Source organism: Leptonotus elevatus, chromosome 19 (genome assembly GCF_054856555.1).
Source record: "Leptonotus elevatus isolate MCC_2025b chromosome 19, RoL_Lele_1.0, whole genome shotgun sequence".
Lineage (NCBI taxonomy): Eukaryota > Metazoa > Chordata > Actinopteri > Syngnathiformes > Syngnathidae > Leptonotus > Leptonotus elevatus.
In genome coordinates this window covers 14,029,656-14,053,706 of record NC_141257.1, presented here as the reverse complement: position 1 = coordinate 14,053,706, position 24,051 = coordinate 14,029,656, and the positions used below count along the sequence as shown (strand labels likewise).

General features: G+C 36.9%; 1 protein-coding gene across 10 annotated transcripts in view; it reads right to left on the bottom strand.

Annotated features, from left to right (window-relative positions):
- LOC147158081 (sodium bicarbonate cotransporter 3-like) overlaps positions 1-22,048 on the bottom strand; it is a 90,949-nt gene extending 68,901 nt beyond the window's left edge. For 9 of the 10 annotated variants that reach the window (XR_015091176.1, XR_015091177.1, XR_015091178.1 and 6 more), the window contains exons 1-5: positions 21,907-22,048; positions 6,452-6,533; positions 3,050-3,199; positions 2,079-2,217; positions 1,361-1,521 (exon numbers count right to left, since the gene is read on the bottom strand). Coding sequence is in view for 7 of the 10 variants with exons in the window: in XM_086062425.1 (XP_085918551.1) it covers positions 1,361-1,521; positions 2,079-2,217; positions 3,050-3,199; positions 6,452-6,533; positions 21,907-21,948 (574 nt within the window). In the remaining 3 variants the exon portion in view is untranslated. Of the gene's footprint in view, positions 1-1,360; positions 1,522-2,078; positions 2,218-3,049; positions 3,200-6,451; positions 6,534-13,295; positions 13,560-21,906 lie in introns of those variants that run through there. The other variant, XM_086062426.1, reaches the window with a different exon arrangement.
- Positions 22,049-24,051: the final 2,003 nt, after the last annotated feature.

The following is a 24,051-nucleotide window of genomic DNA, read 5'->3' as shown; positions in this document are numbered from 1 at the left end:
TTTTTTTGAAAAATTCAGGTAGATAAAAAAAAAATCCCCATTGAACACAATATATTTTATTTTTAAATAAAATATAGAATATTTTGTACATTAAGAAACATGAACAATATTAAGTTCAAATGAATAATGTAATAAATAAATGATAAGTAGCAATAATAACTAAATAAATAAATGATAACATTCGCTTTAATTCTTCTTAGTAATTCACAGTGTCCCATCACATTTTTAGAACAGACCTGTGGGCTACTCATGTTGTCCTTGGGGCTAAAGCTGCCACTATGTTTTTGTTCTTTTCTTTTTTTTTTAAGGACAATGCAAATCAATCAGAAGGCATTTGTGTCTCTTTCGTCTAATGTCCCTCCATCACCCATCCTCCCCACTCTCTGATCACTGAGAAGTGGTCAATGACATTGTGCCCTGCTTAGAAGTCCCCTCCAAAAAAAAGAAAAGAAAATCACATTAACGGTATCAGCCAGTTATAGCGGTTATTGAAAACTTGACCACCGTAAATCAGCCATTTAAAAAATTAAACAATATAGATATAAATCCCACATACATAAAATACTGGGTAATCATCAGTAAATTTCACTCACTTGTACTTTAGTCACAAGCTACTCTGTAAACAAATACAGTGCAGCTAAGCCTTTTGTTACAGCTTGCTAGTTTTTGGTGACATGTCAAACTCATTTGAAACTGCCTTTAAAAATGTGACATTCTGTAAATGTATTTTCAGAGGCTATTGAAAGAAAAAAAAAAGCTTTACTGTTCTTAACTTCTAGAAAATGGGTCATGACTTTGCAACAAACGGAAAATGCGGGCCCCAGGGTGTCAACAGTTGGGAACAACTGTTGACATCTTATTTCCATAAACAGTTTTTTTTTCTTCATTCATTGATTATTATGTATATCACCATTTACCGCAATCTATTATGTATTGAAAATTGTATGAAAATCCTCTGTTAATGACAAAATTACATTCCCACGAAGGTGACACAACCAGAGTTGTAAGCTAGACTAATGCAATATTTAAGTCCATCCTTCTTGTGCCATACATTCTTACAGGACTGCCCAAAAAAAGTTTATTGCACACTGTCCGCAACCTCTACACTGATTTTATGACCAACAAAGCCCTGTAGTGATTTTAACATTTATCATCAGATGGTTGTAAGATTACTTTACTTTCAACAGAAACACGTATAACGGCGTCAGAGAGCAGAGGCCAGTATTTAAGGAAATATTGTAATACAGTAATAATAATAAAGTTTGACAATTAGAATAACTTGGTGGTGACGAGCTAATGATTATTTGCATTACATTCAACATTTAAAACAAAAATAATGCAATGAAAGAAGATGATCTACCAGCAATGTCCTCTATACTGTTGGCCCTCATATCCAGCATGACTGTGCCATTGAGGATGCAGCTACGCAGTTCAAACAAACTGTGCAGCGACAACGTAGCCACATAAGGTTTGCTCCATCTTTCCCCTCCATCTTCCACATCCTCTTCAAACTTCAGCCACCTGTAGACAAGTTTTAATTAAAAAAATATGTATCTATGGTTGGTATTTAGTGCCATACATTTGGTATGGAAGAATATCTGAATATCTGTGATGTGTACTTTGCAGAGGTGGCAAATCCAGGTCCAGAAAGTAAGAACCCTGCCACAGTTTGGCTTTAGCCCCTGATGTTAGCTAGCTAGCTAGCTCCTGGGGCTAAAGCCAAACTGTGGCAGGGTTTTGGCCGGGTAACATCAGGCTGCACTGATGTTAGTTAGCTAGCTTCACACCTGTGACTTGCAATCTCCATCTCAAGTTGATATAGCTGCCCAAGCTTACTTTGGCAAACTTTTGTTATGCATAAGAATATATGATTGTTTGATATCAGTTAAATCCTTCTTAGTGACACAACAACATACATTGCGGTTTGTGTGTGCGGGTTTGTTTGCAGCCCCACAACTTCTAAACAGAGAATGTGTGTCAGATTTTAAAACGCAATGTGGGAATGAAGACTCCATAATTTCCAGGACTACTGTGACATAACATTACAATAAGGTTTTCTTCAGATCTTTTAGTCTGACCTGGCAGTTTCCTTCCATTCAGTGGCACTGCCATCTCGAAAGGACAGTTCATCCAACTCGGTGAAGAGGTCATGGGGAACATGCTCCAAGTCATCGTCCTCTGTGCCCAGAATGAATTGGACCCGTTGGGACGGCGTGTCTGTTGAAATAGTGGAAAAGGGAATTCACATAATCAGCAGTTTAATATCTCACTTTGACAATATCTACATAAATCAATACTGTACATTCTGTCATACTGCAAAAATGTGAAAGGAACGAATTTATGATATTTTTGGAACCATACTTATAAAACAAAAGTACTTTACAATAATTTTAGATGATTAAAGTGGTCCACAACTTTTCTGACAATCTACACTTGATTTTCATAGGAGGTGACAAAAAGCAAAGTGGTCCACACATACTGTACCCACGCTGACCGTGGGAACAAATTATATATATCAAACCAGCCAACCTGAATGGTCTGCTTAATTCATGTGGAATTAGAAGTTCAAAAAGGTGTTTTGGACTTAATCCTTTGAGTGATTTGTGCATACCAAGTTAATAATTTGGAGTTAATACTCAATGAAGTGATCTGAGTCTACATTTTCTCAAACTCTTTTCACTAATGACATTTACTAGAAATTAATTCAAGTAAAAAGTTACTCTATGTCAGTTAGTCTGTTTTTTCACAAGATCCCGTGACTCTTGTGAGGATAAGCGGTACAGATAATGAATGGCTGGATGAAAACTACAAATACTGACCTCTACTGAGTTTATGTGGCTATTGACGTGTGAATTAAGGATCCAATGTGTTCAGGTGAGCGAGATATATATATATATATAAGACAACCAAGTTTGAAAACATGAATAAAATATATTTATTTTTATGTTCATGTAATACTAGCAATGGTAAAACTGATACTTTCCGGCCAAAGTGCTTTGTGGAAGTAGAACGTATGTGCATGACGACTGTTTAGGCGTTGTGCTCTAACCATAGGGGGGAGATTCTCTGTCGTCCTCCTTTCCGTCATCAGAGTCTTTATCCCTTCTCTTTCTGTGGTGCCTGTGTCCTCTGTGACGATGCCTTCGCTTGCTTTCCCTTCCAATTGGAACATGAACGCCTACATACACTGCTCTGTGGCCTAGAAAAACAATTTGTAAAGTACCATTAAAAGAAACTGCAGGAACAAAAGAAACATCTCATTAACATGACAGAAAGAGGGATTAGGCATTTGACAGTAAATACAAATTTTAAATGATTAATAGTTGATTGAGACAATTTATTCAAAGGTAAACTACCTCTCAAAAAGCTATTTCAGAAGAAAAAAAGAAAAATCAAATGCCATAATTGGACAAAAATCAATAATTTATAAATATTGACAATGGATGCTGAATATTGAAAGACATTCTTCAACACTGAACACTAATTGACGTTTTTTAAAAATATGTATATTCAAGGGTTAATTAAATAGAATGTCCTGCAAAGCAGAGTTCAGTTGAAAAAATTATTTTACTTTTTGCAATTAGGCTGACTCCATTGCAACAATGCAAGGCCAATTTGCCCAAAATATACAGGTGCTGGTCATAAAAGGAGAATATCGAGGAGAAGTCAATTTATATCAATAATCTGTTTCAAGTGAAATTTTTATGTTATATTAGTTCACCACACATTAACTCATTCACTCCCAAAAACGCATTAATACGTTATATTTTAAGTGTCTGTACCAAAGATGTATTACGTCCACGTAAGTTTTTTTAAAACATATTTTTATGCTGGAGCATACAGAAGGCTTTGATGCAGCCTCTCAACTGCACAAAAAAGTTGAAGCAATGGTAGTTATTACAAAAACGGCCAAAAAGTGGCAGCAGAGTAGAAGAGATCTATCAGGGCCATGTTGAAAACAAGCTGATTTACCCACAATTTAAAGCAGATTTGTGAATAATGATGAAATTTAGCTATACAGTATTCTAATGCGAATTGCTGCAAAACAGGAACAGATAGAAATCTACTTTTTTCTGATGAAAGAAGAGACTCTAATCTTTCTTTTGGTAGGTTCCATGTTTTTATCGCAATAGAACAAGTGCTGTCAAAGTTAAAGTGTTAACTAATTAATTAATCACAAAACATTATTGCATTAATCATGTTTTAACGCAGATTAATCACATTATTAATTTTGACCACAGATTATCCTTTAGTGGACAGTGGATGGCTACGTTAAAGGTAGCACAGGTAATAAACATAACTACATGCATTAAACTTTAATACACAAACATTTATTAAATGCTATACTTTAATCATTAAAGTATAGCATTTAATAAATGTTTGTGTATGACATTCAGAATATTTGTTGATGTCAAACTACTGGGGTAAAAAAAAAAATCATTTTAAATTATGCAAGTAAAGTAAAGTGGAGGATGAGCGTGTGCAGTGGATCAAAGAATGTTGAAGATGTTCTCATAACATTAAATGTTGAAAGAATTACCACATAACAGGTCCTCTTCAAATTTGGCGGAGGGAAAAAATGTTGATAAAAAAGTATTTTTAATTAAGCGATAAATCAAAATTCTAAAATGTGATTAATCTGATTAAAAATGTAATCGTTTGACAGCTCTAAATAGAACACAATATTCTGTGGGCCTTGCAAAATCAGTCAAAATCCAGTAACAGCGAAGGGGATTGCTTCAATGAAAATGGCAGTGAGTGAATGAGTTAAGTTAAATATTTGAAGCCTTTATTTGTTTCCATTTCGATGATTATGGCAGAAAGACACAAAAATAAAATATCCGGTGCTTCACAAAATTGGAACATTGTGACAAAGCTCTGTCCCAATCTTGTCAGCTGGTTAATGCAAAACAACTGTAGAGGTTTTCATGACTTAAAGGTTGGGCAGGAAACCATAATTGAAACCCTCCATAAGGAGAAAAGGTTACAAAATGAAATTGTCAAAGGAGATGGATGCTCACAGAGCACGGACATGAACGGCGTGTTAAGAGGAAGAGGAAGAGGAAAACGCGGCCAAAAATGGTACACATTTGACAGGGATGGAGATGATGGCAAGCAACAGTCCAGAATTTGGCGCACCTCCATAAAGAGTGGACTGAAGCTGGTGTGAGTCCATCAAGAACCATCACATACAGATGTCTGCCTGATATAGGCTACAGCTGTAGAATTAAAGGCAATATCAAAGCATTTTGGGCTACAAATTATAACACCTGAAAAGTGTAACAAAGGCTGATCGTCTCCATGCCACGTCGCCATGGTGCTGTCATTAATGTTATGAGGACCAGCAAAGTACTGAAGGCATATAACTTAAATATACAATTCAGAAGGCCAACATTTCTGTGTTTGAGATCCCTTTTTGCTGGTCAAATGAAATATTTAAATTTTGTGATTTATTATTATTGCTTGAAAAATTCACGCCTCCCGGGGCGTGTGGGGGGGGGGGGGGGCGTGCGTGCATATATATATATAGATAGTAATATATATATATATATGGGTTCAAACCCCGCTTGGACAACATTTTAGTACATTCGATGGTTCGATACCAGATGACTATCAGATCAGATTATAATTTCACTGAAATGATTAAATGCATGTTAGCTTTCAGCATCAGATGACACGTTTTAAAATAAATACGCTATTAACCATGAATTTGAACAAGTCAAGTTAGGTCAGTGCTCAGAGCAATTTCCTTTCACCACGGAGAACCTGGGTTCAAACCCCACTTGAATCACATTTTAGTACATTTGATAGTTCAATACCACCTGACTATCATACCAGGGAATTGATTATAATTTCTCTAAAATGATTATATCCCACCTTTGACAGATTACAGTTCAAGTTTTCTTTTTATTAATTTGTCATTTAACTACAGGTAAAAAAAAATAGATTTTCACATCATGTATCTTTCAATTTACTTAAGTACATGTATTCAAATCTTAGCATTCAGCTAATCGCATTCAGCATTTCAGCATTTCCATGCCTTTTCCACACAAATTGCACTTTGTCTAGTTATTTTTTGTGTCTTTCTACCATAATCATTAAAATTGAGACAAAAAGTCTTGAAATAGTTCACTTTGTGTGTGGTGAACTAATGTAACATGCAAGTTTCACTTTTTCAAACGAATTAGTCACATAAATGGACTGTTCCTTGATATTCTAATTTTATGACAAACACATGTAGTGCAGAAACATTTAAGCACCATTAATCAGTTTGGAACTAATAAGTGCTTGGGTGAGCCATAGAGCAAAGGGCTTTGGAAGGTCAAAAACAGAGTGAAGATGAAGTATAATTTTTTAATGAAGGACTTAAGCAATGAGGTATTGAAGCCACATAACCAGATACATTTATGAAAATACATAATATTCAGTCGTGTCTTAATTTATGACTTACTTTCTAAGTCATCCTTTTCACAGTTTGTTTGAATGGTGAAGCTGCTCTTTCCATGGTCAACTATTGCCTCCTCATCTAGACCCTAGGAAAAAGACAAAAGACAAAAGACAAATATGTTTTAAAAACCTTACAGGTCTAAATTCACCCAACCAAAGTGTGAACTTAATCTCAAAATTGATCCAGAAATCAGCCTAGGATTGGCACTGATGGATGAGCCAACATGCATACATCATTCATTCGTTCTCATCTTGACAGGCCATTATAGATTATCAGAGGTTTATGCAATGAATGAGAACACACACTGAGTGACAACAACATGAATAGTCACACTCATGGCAAAATTGAATAAGAATAATCTGTTAAATGCAGAGGTTTCGGCCAACTACATCCTCAAATATTCTGCAATAATATATACAGCTGGACACGATGGCCAATGCCTGAATTAGCTACCCGAGTCTCATCAGCATGCACAATTTAGGCTTGATTCAACAAGGTTAAAATCATCAGCTCTAAAACATTACATTCATTTTATATGGCTGGTGAGTAGAGCGTGACCGATATTGAATTTGGGGGGCTAATAGAGATATTAATATTGAAAAGTTCTTTATGCAGCCATGGGTGTTTGCAAATATTTAAAAAGTAAATGCTGAAGCAAATGTGAATTTTCGGGGGGGACAATTTTAACTCATTTACTCCCAAACACGTATAAATATTTATATGTTTTTTAATGTTTTTTTTATGCTAGAGCATTTGATGCAGGCTCTGAACTGAAGAGAATGTTTGAAGCAATGGTAGTTATTACAAATACGGCCAGCAAGTGGCAGCAAAGTATAAGAGATCAACCAGGGCCATGTTGCAACAAGCTCTTTTTGCCAGTGTTTTCAACAAGAATGTGAATAATGATGAAACTTAGCTATATTCTAATGCTAATTGCTGCAGATAGAAATATACTTTTTTTTCCTGATGAAAGAAGAGATTCTAATCTTTCTTTTGGTAGGTTCCATGTTTTTATAGCAATAGAAAACAATATTCTGTGGGCCTTGCAATATCTGCTAAAATCTAGTAAAACAGCTGGGAGCAAAGGGGGTTGCTTCAGTGAAAATGGCTCAGAGTGAATGAGTTAATAGTGGACAGGAAGGGTTCCTTAACTCTCTTGTAAAGAAAGTGTCTTCTACAAGGTATGTAATCCCAACCTTCCCTTCAATCCATGTCACCTACCCAGCTTTTAAGCAGTTTGAGCCTTTGACTATATCCTCTTTACAGGAGAATGTGGGTCGCCTGAAGCCCTCACGATCTTCTAATGACGCTGTCCCATTGCGCTTAGACAAAGAGGTTTTCCCTGTTTCACTGTAGGACCATCTGTTTTTCCTCATTAAAATACCTGTCTGTCTTCAGGTGGGGTTGCAAAAATGTGTTCAGTTGTTACACCTTTGATTAAAAAAAAAAAAAAAAAACTTGGGTTTGAGCCTACTGTCCTAGAATAATGGATATTCTCTCACTCAAAAGTTGCGATGATATCAACTTTAAGGCCTGACTGGCTCACATTTTATTTGAGTGGGTGCAAATCGAATGGAAGGGGAAATCGACAGGTGGATTGGCGCAGCATCGGCGGTGATCTATTTTAGTGTAGAAGGAGTCGAGCTCAAAAGGTGAAGCTCTTAATTTACTGGGTGAGCTACGTTCTTTAACCGAAGGTGTTCCACAATATCCCATCAGGAGTTGGGACAACCAACGACAAGTTGGAGAGACTCCATCTGCCAGCTGGCCTGGGAACACCTTTAGTTTAACCCAGAAAGAACTGGACAAACTGGCTAGGGAGAGAAATGTCTGAGTCTGGGCTTTCCTGCTTAGGCTTCTGCACCGTCAACCTGACCCCGTAAGCAAATTGATGCATTGAAGGATGGATTTAAAGACATACGTGGATGGAATTCTGGAAGCTTGTCAGCCTGTCAACGGTTGGAGTGAAGCAGTGTGTGCTAGTTCCAAACACACCAGGATTATGGAACAGGGACTGTTCTTAGTCTTGGTTTTTGTAAAATACAACATCCACCCCCCGCCCCCAATATGTGACTTATACTGTGCTCCGCACTTGGATGACTTACATTGTTTCTTCTTCATGATACTTTTTTTTTTTTTACTGGTGTAACATACTTCAAAATAGGGCTGGGCTATAAATCGAATTTATTCGATACGTCGACATTTAAAAAATAAATCGTTGAAAATTTGCTAAATCTTGAAATTGAATTTTGTCTTCTGCATAAAAGCTGTTGTTCTTATGTTCTGTTACAGCCAAATGTTTTTGTGAGTTGGACTTTTGCATAAGTGGCAGAATGCTGGATGGGTGATTTACAAGAGCTACCAACTACTTAATTTTGGCATTTAAGCACAAACTATGAATTTTAAGTTTATGTTAAAACTGATTTTGATTCAGCATACATTATTGTTGTCTGAACATTTTGCACAGGAATTGTTTTTGAATAAATTAAACCTTTAAATATGTTTGTTGGGTTTATTAGATTAAAATTGATTAAAATTGTAATCATCCTGAATGACTGAAAAAAATAATTTGATTTGATTTTGTTGGCAATGTCACCCATTCCTACTTCGAAGCAACTATTGTCCGAAGAATACAGTACCGGTTTACACTTAAAGTCTATAAAAAAAGTACTAAAAATAAACAAACACTGAAAAGTAAATATAATATGTATAAAAATATATAGAAAATACTTAACATTTTTGTGAAATTTGTGGAAGAAACCATTAATTTGAAATTTGCCTCATGTCCACACATTTTTACAATTTAGTAATTGAGCAATTAAGCAACACAATAGCTGACAAAAAGCTTCATAAAAAAAAAATCATACTTTGTTTTCAATGTACCACACTATACAGTAGGCAGGCTGAATTTTAAAACACAAGTCAAATAGTAAAGTGCAATAGACCGCTTAGCTAAAAGTATAAAGAAATACCGTGTTCTATGCAATGGACTTTAATTTAATAAAATAACTAAATGCATATACATGCATACAAAACAATATACCTCTTCAACCAAAGACGTGGTTGGTCCAATTATAAAGTGTGTCATTGGTGTTCTCTTGACTCCCTGCCCTTAAGTGTTGGGACATTCAGACAGCTGCAGAGAACCTGTATTTAGTTACTGCAGCGTGTGTGGCCTAAGTGGGTGCACCACCGGATAACATATTCACATGGATGTCGCACCATGCTACACCCACAGAAAACATGGTGTGACCACATCATAACTTTACAAAACTTCCACCGAATCAATACAAATAAATAAACTAATTAAATAAAACAATAGATTTACCATTAATAAAAATGAAATGATACTCAATAATGTTTTAACCTGTAGACTAATGGCAACCCCCAGTCATACATTTAGCCAAGCATGACGTCCTATGTTGAGACATCGGAGGCGACATAGTCACACATGGTTTATAAATACCACAGGATGACAGTGAGTGACCTAATGTTGGCATGGGCTGGCGGTAGATAAGAATGGACTCAATTAAGGATAAACAAAAGGAAGAGTTTAGCATGGGCATTCATATGAACAAGTCCTGACCGACACTTATTTCATGTCAACAGCATTCTTCAACAAAGGAATCAAATGTGCAATTATCTGGTCTCATTGAGAAACGGTGGTGCAACACAATCCTATCCTTTCCATTCCTGCAATCACTCACAGAGAAGTACTTGTGCCAACTGGGAAGGAATGCAAAACAAAAGGTGATGAAGGCGCATACTGAAAAGATACATGATACATTGGCGTCATCACTACCACATCTTGGCCTCTATGTGCGAGTCACTACCACAGACATGAACAATATACCACTACTTGCTTTCCATGTTACATTCCTGATCATGAGCCTGACTTAAATGACGATTCCCACATGTATTACCATAATCACTCTATTGTTAGAGTTAGGCCATCTGTGACTGTGTGTGCACTAGAAAGTGTGTGTTTTATGTTTGCATTCCTCTGAAGTGGATTTGCATGATAATGTGTGAAAGCACGCAAAAAAAAAAAATGGTGGCATTTTACCTTCCTTACTACAGGTAAGTACATTTGTAAGGATGACTAAAAGTTGACTAAACTGTTCGTAGCTAACAACACAAGTACTGCAGGTGCTAGCAAATAAAAAAAACATTTTTTCTGGGATTAATATTGGTGACAGACTGACGACCTAACCCCACCAATCAGTGCAAGTATGATCCGGAATCACATGATACAATGTTTACATGCAAAGGATAAAGCTGGTTAAGAAAAAAATAAATCTTTTTAGTCTTCTTAAGCACCTTAAAATTCCATTTACACAAACGTGTTTTTAGAATACAACATACATAACCGTTAATTACGCCTTCAAGTTTGTTAGGAAGTTCGGAACACTGTGTACATTTGTACAAAGTACAACGTAAGAACACATGATGCTCATATTATGGTTGGGAATAAACATGCAGTCTAGCAATATGTAATGTATTGTAGTGCTGTCACTATCGATTAATCGACTAATCGGTATCATTTGAATTTTTCATTAAAGTGTATTAAAAAGACCCCCCCCCCCCCTGATTACTGTTTATTAACCAGTCATTCGTGGTTATTTCATATTTGTATATAGTGATTAGAAGAAAAAAAAGGGGGGGGTTGATGTTGTATTATGTTACTGGTTTGGTCATTGTTTTCCAAAGTAAAAACAGATGTTTGCAACTGTCTTATTTTGATTAAACACAGAAGGACTGTTCTTTCATGAAGGACTACAGAAATTAGTGAACAATTACTGGAAAATTTTGAATCAAAAAATGTCTCCAAGCGATTATTCAATTATTAAAATAGTTGTCAATTAATCGATTAATTTTGACAGCTCTATTGTATTGTGCATCATTTAAATTATTCACTTTTCTGAAGTTCAAAATAATCATCTGTATAATTGTGAAAATGCCCTTTTAAAGACAGCTACATTGCTTGAATGTAAATCCCGTTATTATTGAATGTTTTATTTGTCAATCAGAAGTACGGATGGAATTAAATGTTTCCACTGAGACATATCTACATTGTAGCTGCATAATAACGGCACTTGTGTGGAAATGTTCAGTTAATTTTATCTAGTTTTTAAAAAAATTATTAAAGTATTGCCTGAATTAAATCACTGAAAGGGACATTAACACTTTTTAATATAACCTCGGTATTTGTAAATGCATTTAACTCATTCACTCCCAGCCATTTTCGCTCCTGGCTTTACTGAAGCAATCCCCTTCACTTCCGGCTGTTTTACTGGATTTTGACTGATTTTGCAAGGCCCGCAGAATATTGTGCTCTATTGCTATAAAAACATGGAACTTACCAAACGAAAGATTAGAGTCTCTTCTGTCATCAGGAAAAAAAGTAATATTTCTGTTTCCGTTATGCATCAATTAGCATTAGATTATAGCTAAGTTTCATCATTATTCTGTTGAAAACACTTGGGAAAAGAGCTTGTTGCAACATGGCCCTGGTTGATCTCTTATACTCTGCTGCCAACTTCTGGCCATTTTTTGTAATAACTACCATTGTATTAAGCAACCTCTTCATGTCAGAAGCTGCATCAAAGCCTTATGTATGCGGTCTTCAAGGGCCGGAGTCCTGCAGGTTTTGGAGGTTTCCCTCTTCCAACACAAGCTGATTCCAATCAACAGGATTGTTATCAGGCTTATGCATTGATTAATAATGAGCTGATTATATACCAGCTGTGTTGGAGAAGGGAAACATCAAAAACCTGCAGGACTCCGGCCCTCGAGGACTGAGTTTGCCCACCACTGCTTTTGCATTAAAAAACATTTATTTTTTTTAAACCTAACAACGAATAAATACGTTTTGGGGAGTTCAGGACCAAGAAAACGTATTTATACTTTTTTTTGAAATTGGATGGGTTAAGTCAGGGGTGTTCAAGTTCGGTCCTGGAGAGCCTCTATCCAGCCTGTTTTCCATGTTTCTCTCCATTATCACACCTGATTCATGATCAGGATCGTTATCAGGCTTCAGCAAACCTTGCTGCTTAGCTGATCATTAGATTCAGCTGTGCTGCAGGAGGGAAACATGGAAAACAGGCTGGATAGGGGCTCTCGAGGACCGAACTTGAGCACCCCTGAGTTAAGTGTTTAAAAGCTGTATTTCAAATCAATTTTTGAGTTTCATGATATCTAGTACTGTATTGATATTGTCCGTATCGTTATATTCCTTTTCAACTAAACTCTCAAAATGACAGTGCAGTATGTTGATAAAGAAAAACATACCAAAAAAAGTGTCTGATATTGCTGCTATCATCCGTATCCCAACAAAAATATTGTTCCTCACTGAATGGGGACGATTAGAATCAGTGCTAATAACTCGACTGAACGTCATCTGTCTGAACAGCATGCACCACCTTCATGTTCCACTATCTTGGCAGACCCATTTTAAGCCATCTCTCCCAAACAGTCTCTCTTTTTCTCCCTTTTCTCCTTGTCCCACTCTTTCAAGCAGCCATAACAGTCTCTGCTGGTTTCTTCTAGTCTTCACTCCTTGTGATCAATAAAGATTAGAAAGCAAACGTCCCCATTTCAGGAAGCATGTCAAATGAATGAATGAACGAGTGAACAGCCTCTAATCACCCCTGCTTTCACCTTGAATTTGACTTTCTGAAATAGTGCCTTCTACCAGACAGTGCTCTAAGCACCTGCCCTACTTAATAGCGTTCCTGTCTAGAAAGGGGGGGGGGGGGGTACAAAACAAACAATGCATGCAGCCTTATTGGAGATGGGACATTGTTCACGTACCAACCACGGCAAATGCAAACACGGGAGGACCTACCGTTAGAACATGCTTTTCTTCGCTCTGTTTGTCCATTGAGATCCTAGCAAAGACAGCAAGGACGTTAGCTCGATCCCTGTTTTTGAGTTTCCTCGTACGGAACGGACTCAGTCAAGACACAATCACACTTGTCTCTTCCCGATTCCTCTGCTTGTGTCTTTATACAGCGAGGAAGAGAGAGGGAGAGGGGGAACGAGCTGCTTCAGAACACAGTGCTCTGCTCTACCCTGTTGTCAGCCCGCTCTTTGCTCGGCAGCCAATCCCACCATGGCACCATTAATATTTTATTTGCCCCGGCCAAGAGCTAAAAAAACGCACACGCGCGGCAACACATGGAGGACATACGCACACGTTCAGAGGACATACAAATGTTTACCCGCTGAGGTATTCAGGTCACAAATGAAAACCAATCCCCCATGCAGATAAATGGAAACAGACACACAGCATGGCATTCTTCAGGCGGCGGCTTTGGATTGAAGCTAGGAATGCAGTCATTAAGATTCCCAAAAAAACGACATTGAGATTGCCATTGAAACATTTCATCGAAATTCAAAGAATAGCTTTCGCTCAGGTCATAATATTGTCTTCTTTTTGAGAGGGTGAAAAGAGGTAGACACAATAAGCAATGGTCAAAGAGGATTCCCTAGAGATCATTATGGTTGCCTTACTAACAACACTATAAATATGATTGTTTATCTGTTCTATTTAGTTCCATAACAAGCAACAAAGTGATAGCAAAAGGTGGAAGTTGGAACTAAATTTGAAACAGTAATTAGAGATAGACGGATATGTTTTTTTCACGGCTGATGCTGATACCGATTATTAGTAGTCAAGAACGCCAATAACCGATATTTGAAGCTGATATTTGTTTTCTAAAAGGGAAAACATTGGCATCAAAATTTGAAAAAACTCCAGATCTTAAATTTTTAAGAAAATGTTTATTAAACAACTTTTAGGGTTCGTTAAATTTTGGAGTAAAAAAAAAGTCATCTTTTCTTTTCTTTTTTTTTATCTAACAAAAAGTTCAGGGATCTCACAGGTGCAATAGCATATTTTCAAAAGTTAAATAAACACTTAATTAAATAGCTACCTATTTTCTACAGTAAATAAAGTTTTCCTAAATATCTGAAGTACAGTATTAAAAGTTTACTTATCTTAGTTTTAATTTCAAACAAAAACAGGTGGTGCAGGGCCAACAGCATCTCTGAAATTTTTTATAACTAGTGCCCTGAAGTTAGTCGATTATTGGGCGTACACTCTAAAAACTGTTGGGTGAAAAATAACCCAACTTTGAGTCAAAAATTGACCAATCCTCTACTTGGGTCGATTTGACCCAACTTTGAGTCAAGAAATGGGTCTTTTAGTGTAAAACAACTCATGAATATTGGTCTGGTCCGTTACTTGGGTCAAAAAATTGGGTCATTTTGTATAAAACAACCCAGAAAGTTGGGTCAAATTGACCCATTAAGTGGATCGGACCATTTTTGATCCATAATTGGGTTACGTTTGACCCAACTGTTTATAGAGTGTATGAGTCTTCAAAATGGCTGATGCCGATATTTGTGAAAATATAACAGAATATCGCCGCTGATAATCGGCCCAGCCAATAATCGGTCTATCCCTAACAGTAATACCTGCAAAAGTGAAGGATGAAAGTGCGAAATAATGATTGTTAGAAGCACTTTGATGGCTATCCAGTGGGAAGGAGGAGGGAGGGCGGGGGTGGGGATGGGGGTGGATCCATGTTTGTTGAGCAGCAGCAGCTACACCGGCTCCAAAAGGATGAGTAGTAAGTGTTTTAATGTTTACATTAACTGGCATGTTGCTGGCCAAAGTGCAAAATCTCCCGCCTGCAGAATTTTCCGATGATGAGGCCATAAGGAAGGATTCAGTATTGGTGATACATAATATAGAAATATAATCCAAAAGTTGTGTATTAAATAAATGGTATCTAACAAAAAGTATTCTGGCAACTAAGGAGACACCATTTTAGTTTAAATTTATGTGCTAGTGCTTCCATAGCTTCTGCAATTTACTCAAAGTTGTTGACCTTTAACTACAATTTGACACAGACACTACACCAGGTTCAAGTTACAAAAGCAGATCAATATTGACAAGCTTAACACGAGTACCAATAAAAAAATAATAATAAAAGATTTTGCACAATCTGCTGTTTTAGAACAAGGATATGAACTGTAAATGGTGTTATTCATGGACCATCCAATACACTTCCTGGTTCAAAAAGAACTCGTATTTACAATCCTCGTCACCATGCGACATCCTGAGACCAAGACGACACCTAACAATTATTACCTTGCCACCACAAGGCTTCAAACAGGAGAGGGGAATAACCTTTAAAGTGTCACAGTATCACAAGCAGGTTGCAACAGAGATACAGAGAGACTGGAAGAGTCACAGAAAGGCACAGATGTTGCTTGAAATGTATTCATGGATCAAACACCTGTTGTGAATTTTGCTCCTTTTTAGACAACAGCAATTTGATTAAAAAGTACTGAAGCAATTAACAGATTAACAGGTTTAGGAAAAGTCAAATCACCTGTTAAGGTTAGTAGTGCGCTTTAGTTCATCCATCCATCCATCCATCCTATTTGGATGAAAGACATTTTGTGACAATAGAAAGTTTTGAATCTGATCGAATGGCCATGTGGAGTCCCTCAAGGGTCAGTCCATGGACCCTCCCTCTTTTTTCAGGCTTTTGGGTCAAATGCTTCAGAACACCAATGTTGGCTATCATCATGGCTAATTGGCTATGCAGCTATATTTATCAATTTCCCCAAATGATAACAGTTCAATGAACGTGTTGTGTCACTGTCTAAGGCAAATTAACAAGTGGATGAATCAAACATTTCTTCAAAACTTGTTGGTTAACACTTGAAGTCACTGTCTTTAAAAAACAAAGACCTAGTCTGAAATCTCGGGGTGCTGATATACTCTTTATCATATTAAATCAATCACTTAAATAAAAAAAACATATGCATACTGAAGGGTTCCATGCTCCAAGCAGACCGGGTGAATCTTAGCCATGCTTTTATCTCTAGTAGACTTGATTATTGTAATAGTCTTCTGGCTGGACTCCCTCAAAAGAGCATTAAACTGATACAGCCAGTTCCGGTTCTGCCCAAAACAAAGACATCAGAATATATTACTGAAGTCTTCAAGACTGTAGAATAGATTTTAAAATTCACCTTGAATAAAGACTTAATACATCTAACTTTGCGGAACATTAATTTCTTCGATTATTTACAGCTAATCTATATCAGCAACTTGGACAATGATGATGTTTCTCAACTGGATGTGGCAGTCAGGTAGGTCCAAGAACTGTTGCCTAAAAGACTAAAAGGGGACATGTGAAAATGTTTACTTTTTATTGTTTACTTAAAGGAGCTAATGGCATGGCAAGAAATACGATGAAAACGATGCATAATTACTGATCTTTGCTCTATAATTCTAATTCAGTTCATCACTGTGGCGACCCCTGACTGACAGGGACTTACACCAAAAGTCAAACAACAACCTACTTTTTTATGGTCAACTTTAATGTGCCGGTGAGTATTCAGCACAAAAAGGAATGTTTTGCCATGTTACTACTGTGATGTAATAATTTTCCTCTCTTCCACCCTACCCTTCTGTGGGGGAAATCACAAAAAAGCTATTGAAAGCTTGTGCAGTTAAGTCCTTAGTCACAGAGCAGAAGTCTCGCGCAATGTGTCAACAGCTCACATTACTTTACGTCACATTAGGGCTGGGCGATGTGGCCAAAAAATAAAATCTCAATAAAAAAATTTCAGCCATTCGGGACGATTACAATTTTAATCCATGTTAATCTAATAAACCCAAAAAAAACATTTATTTAAAGGTTGCATTAACTCATTCACTGCCATTGACGACTATAGATTCATGTGAACCATTTCTATTAGTTTAATATTGTTTTCATTTCATTTTTATGAAAACCTAGAAAACATTATTATTGTACATTTATAACAGATATAAAAAAATTCATTAATCATGAGTCAACTATTGAAGTCATGCGAGTAATTACGAATACAAATTGTAATCGTCTGACGGCCCGTATTTTTTATTTAAATTAGGGGCGTCAGGCGATTATAATTTTTTTTGTTGTAATTAATCACATGACTTCACTAGTTAACTAACGATTAATCACAAATTTTATATCTGTTCTGAATGTACAATTAAAAAAAAAGGTTTTCATACTCTTGTTAGTAAAAGTGGGAAAAAAAAATTTAACTAATAGAAATAGTTAAAATAAACTTTTGACGTCTATAGCCGTCAATGGCAGTGAATGAGTTAATTGTGGGAATGCTGAAATTGAAAGCATTCAAAAAGCATTCAAAAATTCACATCTTCCCTGGAGCTATTTTTGCCCAGTCCTAAGATCTCCAGTTTTAGCGTTATTCGACATTATAAACACACTTAATCGCCAATCATTTTCAATGACACATTCACTCTAAGACATCCTTCAATTACATTTCACAGCAAGTCCTCTGTGGCTCAATGGGTAGGCTACTACAGCAGAGCTTTGACCGGTAAACAGGAGGCAAGGGTTTGAATCCCAACTTCACCAGATTGCAGTTCAAGTTTTCTTTTTATTTGTTTATCTTTCAAGTACAATTAAAACTTTGTAATTTTCACATAATATAGCTACCAATTTACATCATCAGCATTCATCTTAGCATTCAGCATTCCCACGCAATTTCTCCAGAAATTGTACTTTGTCTAGTTCAATAATAATTCCTGTGCAAAATGTTCAGACAACAATAATATATACTGATTCAAAATCAGTTTTAACATAAACTTAACATTCATTGTTTGTGCTTAAATGCCACAATAAAGTAGTTGGTACCTATTGAAAACATGTTGTGTAAACCACCCATCCAGCATTGGGCAAAATTACAACTCACAAAAACATTTGGATGGAACTGAACATCAGAACAACAGCTTTTAATAATAGAAGACAAAACTCGATATCACAATTCAGCAAATTTTCAACGATTCCATTCATAAAATGACAATTAATCCAAATAATTCGATTTATTGCCCAGTCCTGCGTCACACATAAGGATGGCCAAGACCTCCATATTTTTATGTGACGTTACAAGCAGATTTTTCATGAAAATCTTCATGCAATCCATTGAAAATGTGACCGATTCATTGCTCCATACTCAACCAACAGGAGGCAGCAGAAAACATTATGAGACTCAGATGTCTATCATGTCTATCATCGGATGACACAGCATCAGCAGCAACTTCTTTATCTTGCTTTTTTTTATTATCACAATTTAAAACAATTTCCAGAAAAATATGTCTGTGACATGCTCTCATCAAAATACCTCAAGTATCATATAGCACAGCACAGTTGCTAGTCTCCAAGGTAGCTACTGCATACTCCACCCCCAACCTGCTGGGCCAATTACAAATAGTGTTGTTCCGATACCGATGCTGGTATCGGCAGAGGCCCCGAGACTGCATAAGAACGGTGGCATCGGTATCGGTGAGTACTAACAAGTAACATGCCGATACCATTAAGTCTGACGCTAATATAGGACTTTGGATGCAGCATCTTGTGCCTCATGCACGACATTTACTGATGTGTGTCATGCTCACTGCATGCCAAGCTAACATATCCTATTGGCCCTTGAATGCTCTGAACCAAAAGCAGGACAGCTTATTCATGTTGAGAAAAAAACTACTTCGGTACCGGTATGGTATCGGCATCGGCCGATACTGCAAAGCTAGGTATCGTAATCGTTATCGGAGGCCAAAAAACAGTATCGGAACAACACTAATTACAAATCCTGGACATTTTCACCAAACCCCAATGTGCTGCCACCAGGTCGACAACTTCCCTCCAGCAATCAAATACAGTCAAACCTTGATTCACAAACGCCCAAAAATCGTTTCAAGAAAAAACATTCATACAAAAATTGCCTTGTTTCACAAACTAGACAAACTAAATTTGTCAACGTTTATTATCTACGTGGTCAGTTGTAATGCCAATCACACAGCCTTATCATTAGCTCCATCGTGGAGCCATATCATGTGGGGGTGGGATTTGTAGATAAACTACGTATTCTGAAATATTTTCAACAACAATTATTCAGCTACAATAGGAAAAGGCAGGTCCCTGTGTGCCACAATTGACAGAAAATGTTTTAGACAGGCGTGAACGGATTCCAACTTTCACTTTAAAAAGGCTCTGGAGCTTTGCCTGCACATGTGATGGGCGGAGAAACTGTGTAGAGGCTGGAGGATAGAGGTTATTTATGCAAATTAGCCCAACTGTAAGGTACTAAGACAGATTACTCACAGCCACGTTTTTAGGAATATGCAGATACAAGATTTACTTGCTTATGTTCACACTCCAAATACCCAACCATTTGCATACAAACCATTAAAAAGTCAATTTTCCATAATGGACACATTGATTTAGTATTTTTAAACATGCAACAATTTGCACACAGGATAACAATGGTTCATTCAAGATGTGAATTTTCTTGGTTTAATGAACACAGAGAATTTGTGCGGCATCACAGCAGCTTGCATTGCTTCTGTAACAGCAAACCCACTGGCTTCCGTGGCTGGGGGAAAAACGTAGGCAGTGATCAAGTGAGCTCTTTTCATTGAGCAGAGAAGGGGTCATGTTTCCTCACCAGTAAGCACATGCTTATACATGCAAAAATAAGTGCCTAAGCCAGGGGTGTCCTAACTTTTTCCTCTGAAGGCCACATACAGGGGGGAAAAAACATCAAAACATCAAAGGATTGAAAGGCCACGTTGAAATGTTTTTACTTTAATTTATCAAGCACACCAAAATCAAAGAGATTTGGGGGTGGTTGAGAGTTGAGACACTGTAACCCATCAGAAAAAGCCCCCTGCACTGATTAGCAGCTGCATCAAAACAGATCCAAGCTAACAAGATATTGCATGTGATATTTTCACAATTTGGACTTTGACAACAAACTGAAGGAAATAATTTTTGCTTGTAATAGTGTTTTGAAGAGAAATGTTACGTTTGTAATTGTAAATAGTTGACTTTGCTGGTGTCAGGCTGTTGATTGGCCAATTTGTAAAAATAACACCCACATGTGGAATGACCAATCACTAGGGGTGGGAATCTTTGAATGTCTCACGATTCGATTCCGATTTTTGGGTGTGCGATTCGATTCAGAATGGATTTTCGATTAAGAATGATTTTTGATTCAAAATGATTTGATTGGCAATTATTTTTGCTTCAATCTATAGATGTGCAAGGAATTGTAATGATCTACTCCAGTCTGACTCGCTAATGCTAATTAGCACGCTACTGGCGGCACTTTATCACTCAAAAGAACTGCTCCACACTGCAAAAAAAAACAAACTTTTATTGGAATAACTTGATCGTGACTTTTTCCTTCTACTCTCTAATGTGGCTACAACTTAACAGTGTATTAGACCGCATGGAACCACACTGCCCCTCAGTGGCCAAACCGGGTACAACATGAACAGCGCTCCAAATAAAGGCACACACAGACAAAGGCAAGACAGTATAAAATAATTTAAATTAAATCGATTTAGGGACATTTAAAATCGAATCTGAATTGTACTAAATGAGAATCGCGATTCTTATGAGAATAGATTTTTTGGCACACCCCTACCAATAATATAGCTTTTGGGGGGGGAAACGAAATTTAACAAACTAACTTCTGAGGTTATAAATATATATTTATATTTATAAAAGCTCTATAGTATATACAACAAATGTATTAGTAGCAGATGTGATTTTTAGCACATGCTGTGTGCCGCTTAAAAATAAATGGCGGGCCACAATTGGCCCCAGGCCATAGTTTGGACACCAATGGCTTAGACAGACAGACAGACAGACAGACAGAAACATAGCAGTAGGCAACCCTACACCAACATTTAGATCAGTCCGTTAGGCATTTTAAACTTAGCACACTGCAATCTGTTTCTTTTTTGGATTTGTTCGCACAGCTCTGGAGTTTGACAGTCATGATCCCATCTGTCACTAATGCTTTACTTCTGAGATTCTGTTCCCAATCTCAACTGTAGTTTACTTTCTGATTCTGCTACGTTTCAAATTTCTCTTCTCTAATTAACTATAAGTCAACATTTCCTGAAAGAAATCTGATCCATCACTGGCCTATTGTCTATGTAAAATGTCACAATGTACAGTTAACGGGATGGATCTGAACGAAAGATTCTGCTTAAATACTTAAACCTGCACAATCTCGTGCCCGGTTAGCCCATTAGCTAGCAAGTTACTACTATATCCCACCATTAAACAGAAACAAAACGCCAAGAAAAGAAAACACATTTCCACGGAACGCGTCATTCTGAAAAGTCCCCTTTCGCAAACAAAGTCTAAATCACTTATTTTCACCATGCCACGTGTCAGAATAAGAAAGCCGGCTAACAATAGCAGCTGCCGGAAGGTAGTCCCGTTGAATTGGTCGCCCAAAGCATCCCTTGTGCTTTTAACCAGCTGCCTGGCAAACACAAGGTAAAAGACGGACAAAGAAACAGACAGACGTGACGCTCAGGAAGTGGTTGTCGGTGTTTTGCGGGTACATACCGATCTCAAGAAGGGCCGCGTTTGGTCCGAGGATTCATCCATCGCACTCCCAGCGAGACTTTTGGGCCACCGGTAAGTTATTTCTCTGCCGGTTGTGTCGCGTAGAGGAAACCGGCGAGGGTGACACTTGAGTGAACATAGGAGGGACTGGCTGGCGGTTGCGCGTTGGTCAATGACGTACTAAGGCCACGCCTCCGAAATGATTGGCATCTGTCGGTAGCCAATAATATATTCCCTGCAGATTTTTATCCAATCAAACCGCTTGTCGTCATTGTAAGGTTGGATTTTTGTTCGCTGCAGAAAGGGAAAGCGGGCTTTTTGTTACGTTATTTTAATTCATTCCTAGTTTACGTGCAATGTGTAGGTTATCCTATTTGAAAGTAACAATGTTAATTTACTAGCTAACATGCAAATCACAGCCAACGCCGTGTTGCATACCCATTCATATCCAAAAAGCACAATGACACAAAAATCTCTTAATTCTTAACAATTCTAAATGCTTTTTACTTCGGTTTATTCTTGCTTGTATTACGAATGTATTGAGCAAGATTTTGGAAAAGTGTACATTTTGAAACTATGACTGTGATGGTATTTATGATAAACAATAACCCAAATGATGATGATGATGATGATGATGATGATGATGATGATGATGATGATGATGATGATGATGATGATGATGATGATGATGATGATGATGATGATGATAAAGAAAAATTAAAACAATTAGATTGTTTTTTTTATGTCGTATAGAAATTCTAAAAGTCCCCAGAAATGTACCCAAAACATGTTCATTATAAATAATAGTAATGTCTTGGGTGATATGGGCTTTTTTTCCGACCAGAACTCGTATGATTGTTAATACTCAGTAATAAATACTGTATTTGTTAATTATATGATGTTAATAGATTGATAGATTGATGAAATTTGATCTCATCAAATTTTAACGAATCCACAATCCTCATCCAAAATACTAAAACTGATAAATTGTCCTGAGACCAAAATTTAAAAAACTAAGAGAAAAGAATGCTTGCAAATATTTTTTAAAACACTAAATCTGGAGTATATCCTTTAAAACGTAATTTTTCGGTCCCCCCACTTCCCAAATGACAAAATTTAATCTGAAATACAACCGTTAAAATGAAATTTATTTTTATTTTGTCATTGCTGTCTCTTCTAACTGTAGGAACATTCGTTGTAATAAACATAATAATAATAATAATAATAATAATAATAATAATTTGTAACTCTGTTGCTGTGATGACGAAAGTGATGCTGTTGCACTCCATTAACAGTGTTGTGCTAATCAAGCCTTTGGAAGTGTATTACTATTGATGTTTTTTTAGTTTGTTTTTATGAATATGTAGCAAAAAAATTCTGAAAAGGGAAGGTTTATTTTTCAAGAATTTTGAAGCCCAAATGTCCTCCAATTCTGGAATGACCCAATATTTGTTAATCATGATAGAATAGTTCAACATGTTGCAAACCACATGAAAACACATTTTGAATTGTTTTAACAAGAGTTTTCCAGCAGAGGGCAGTGTTGTATCAACAATTTAGCTCCTGCCGGCTGCAACTGTAGGTTGTTGTTAAAAAAATGAATTTTAATCCGGTATTCAGAAATGTCACTTTATGTCTGATAATCCCTTGCTAGGTAACTCCTGCTACGAAATCTCCCATGGGTGATTTTCGCAACTTGCTGGCTTTTAACTGCCAATATAAAGATCTATTTTGATTAACCAATTAAAGCTTTATGAATATGTCATCTATAAATTGGCTTTATGGAACACACTTCCCTAAAAAACGTACACCAAGATAACCATAAGAGCTTCACTGTTGTATTTTTATAGTTATATAATTGTAATATGAACTAAAATGTAATGAGTAAAGAGTAAAAATAGAGCACATTCCTCACCTGCCCATCAACCTCCGGCATAATCACTCGCTAGCTCAGAAATAGAACTGAAAAAGTGGGAGCTCAAACTCTCACCTCTTAATTGTACCCTGAATCGTAAAGATACCGAGAGCCTATTAGCACACAAGGAAACAGTGTGCTGTATACCAGCCAAGACACACGCATCTAAATAATGCAGCTGGGAGATGAGTCAGAACTTAGACAAGTAGAAGAGAAGCGTGTTGGCATTC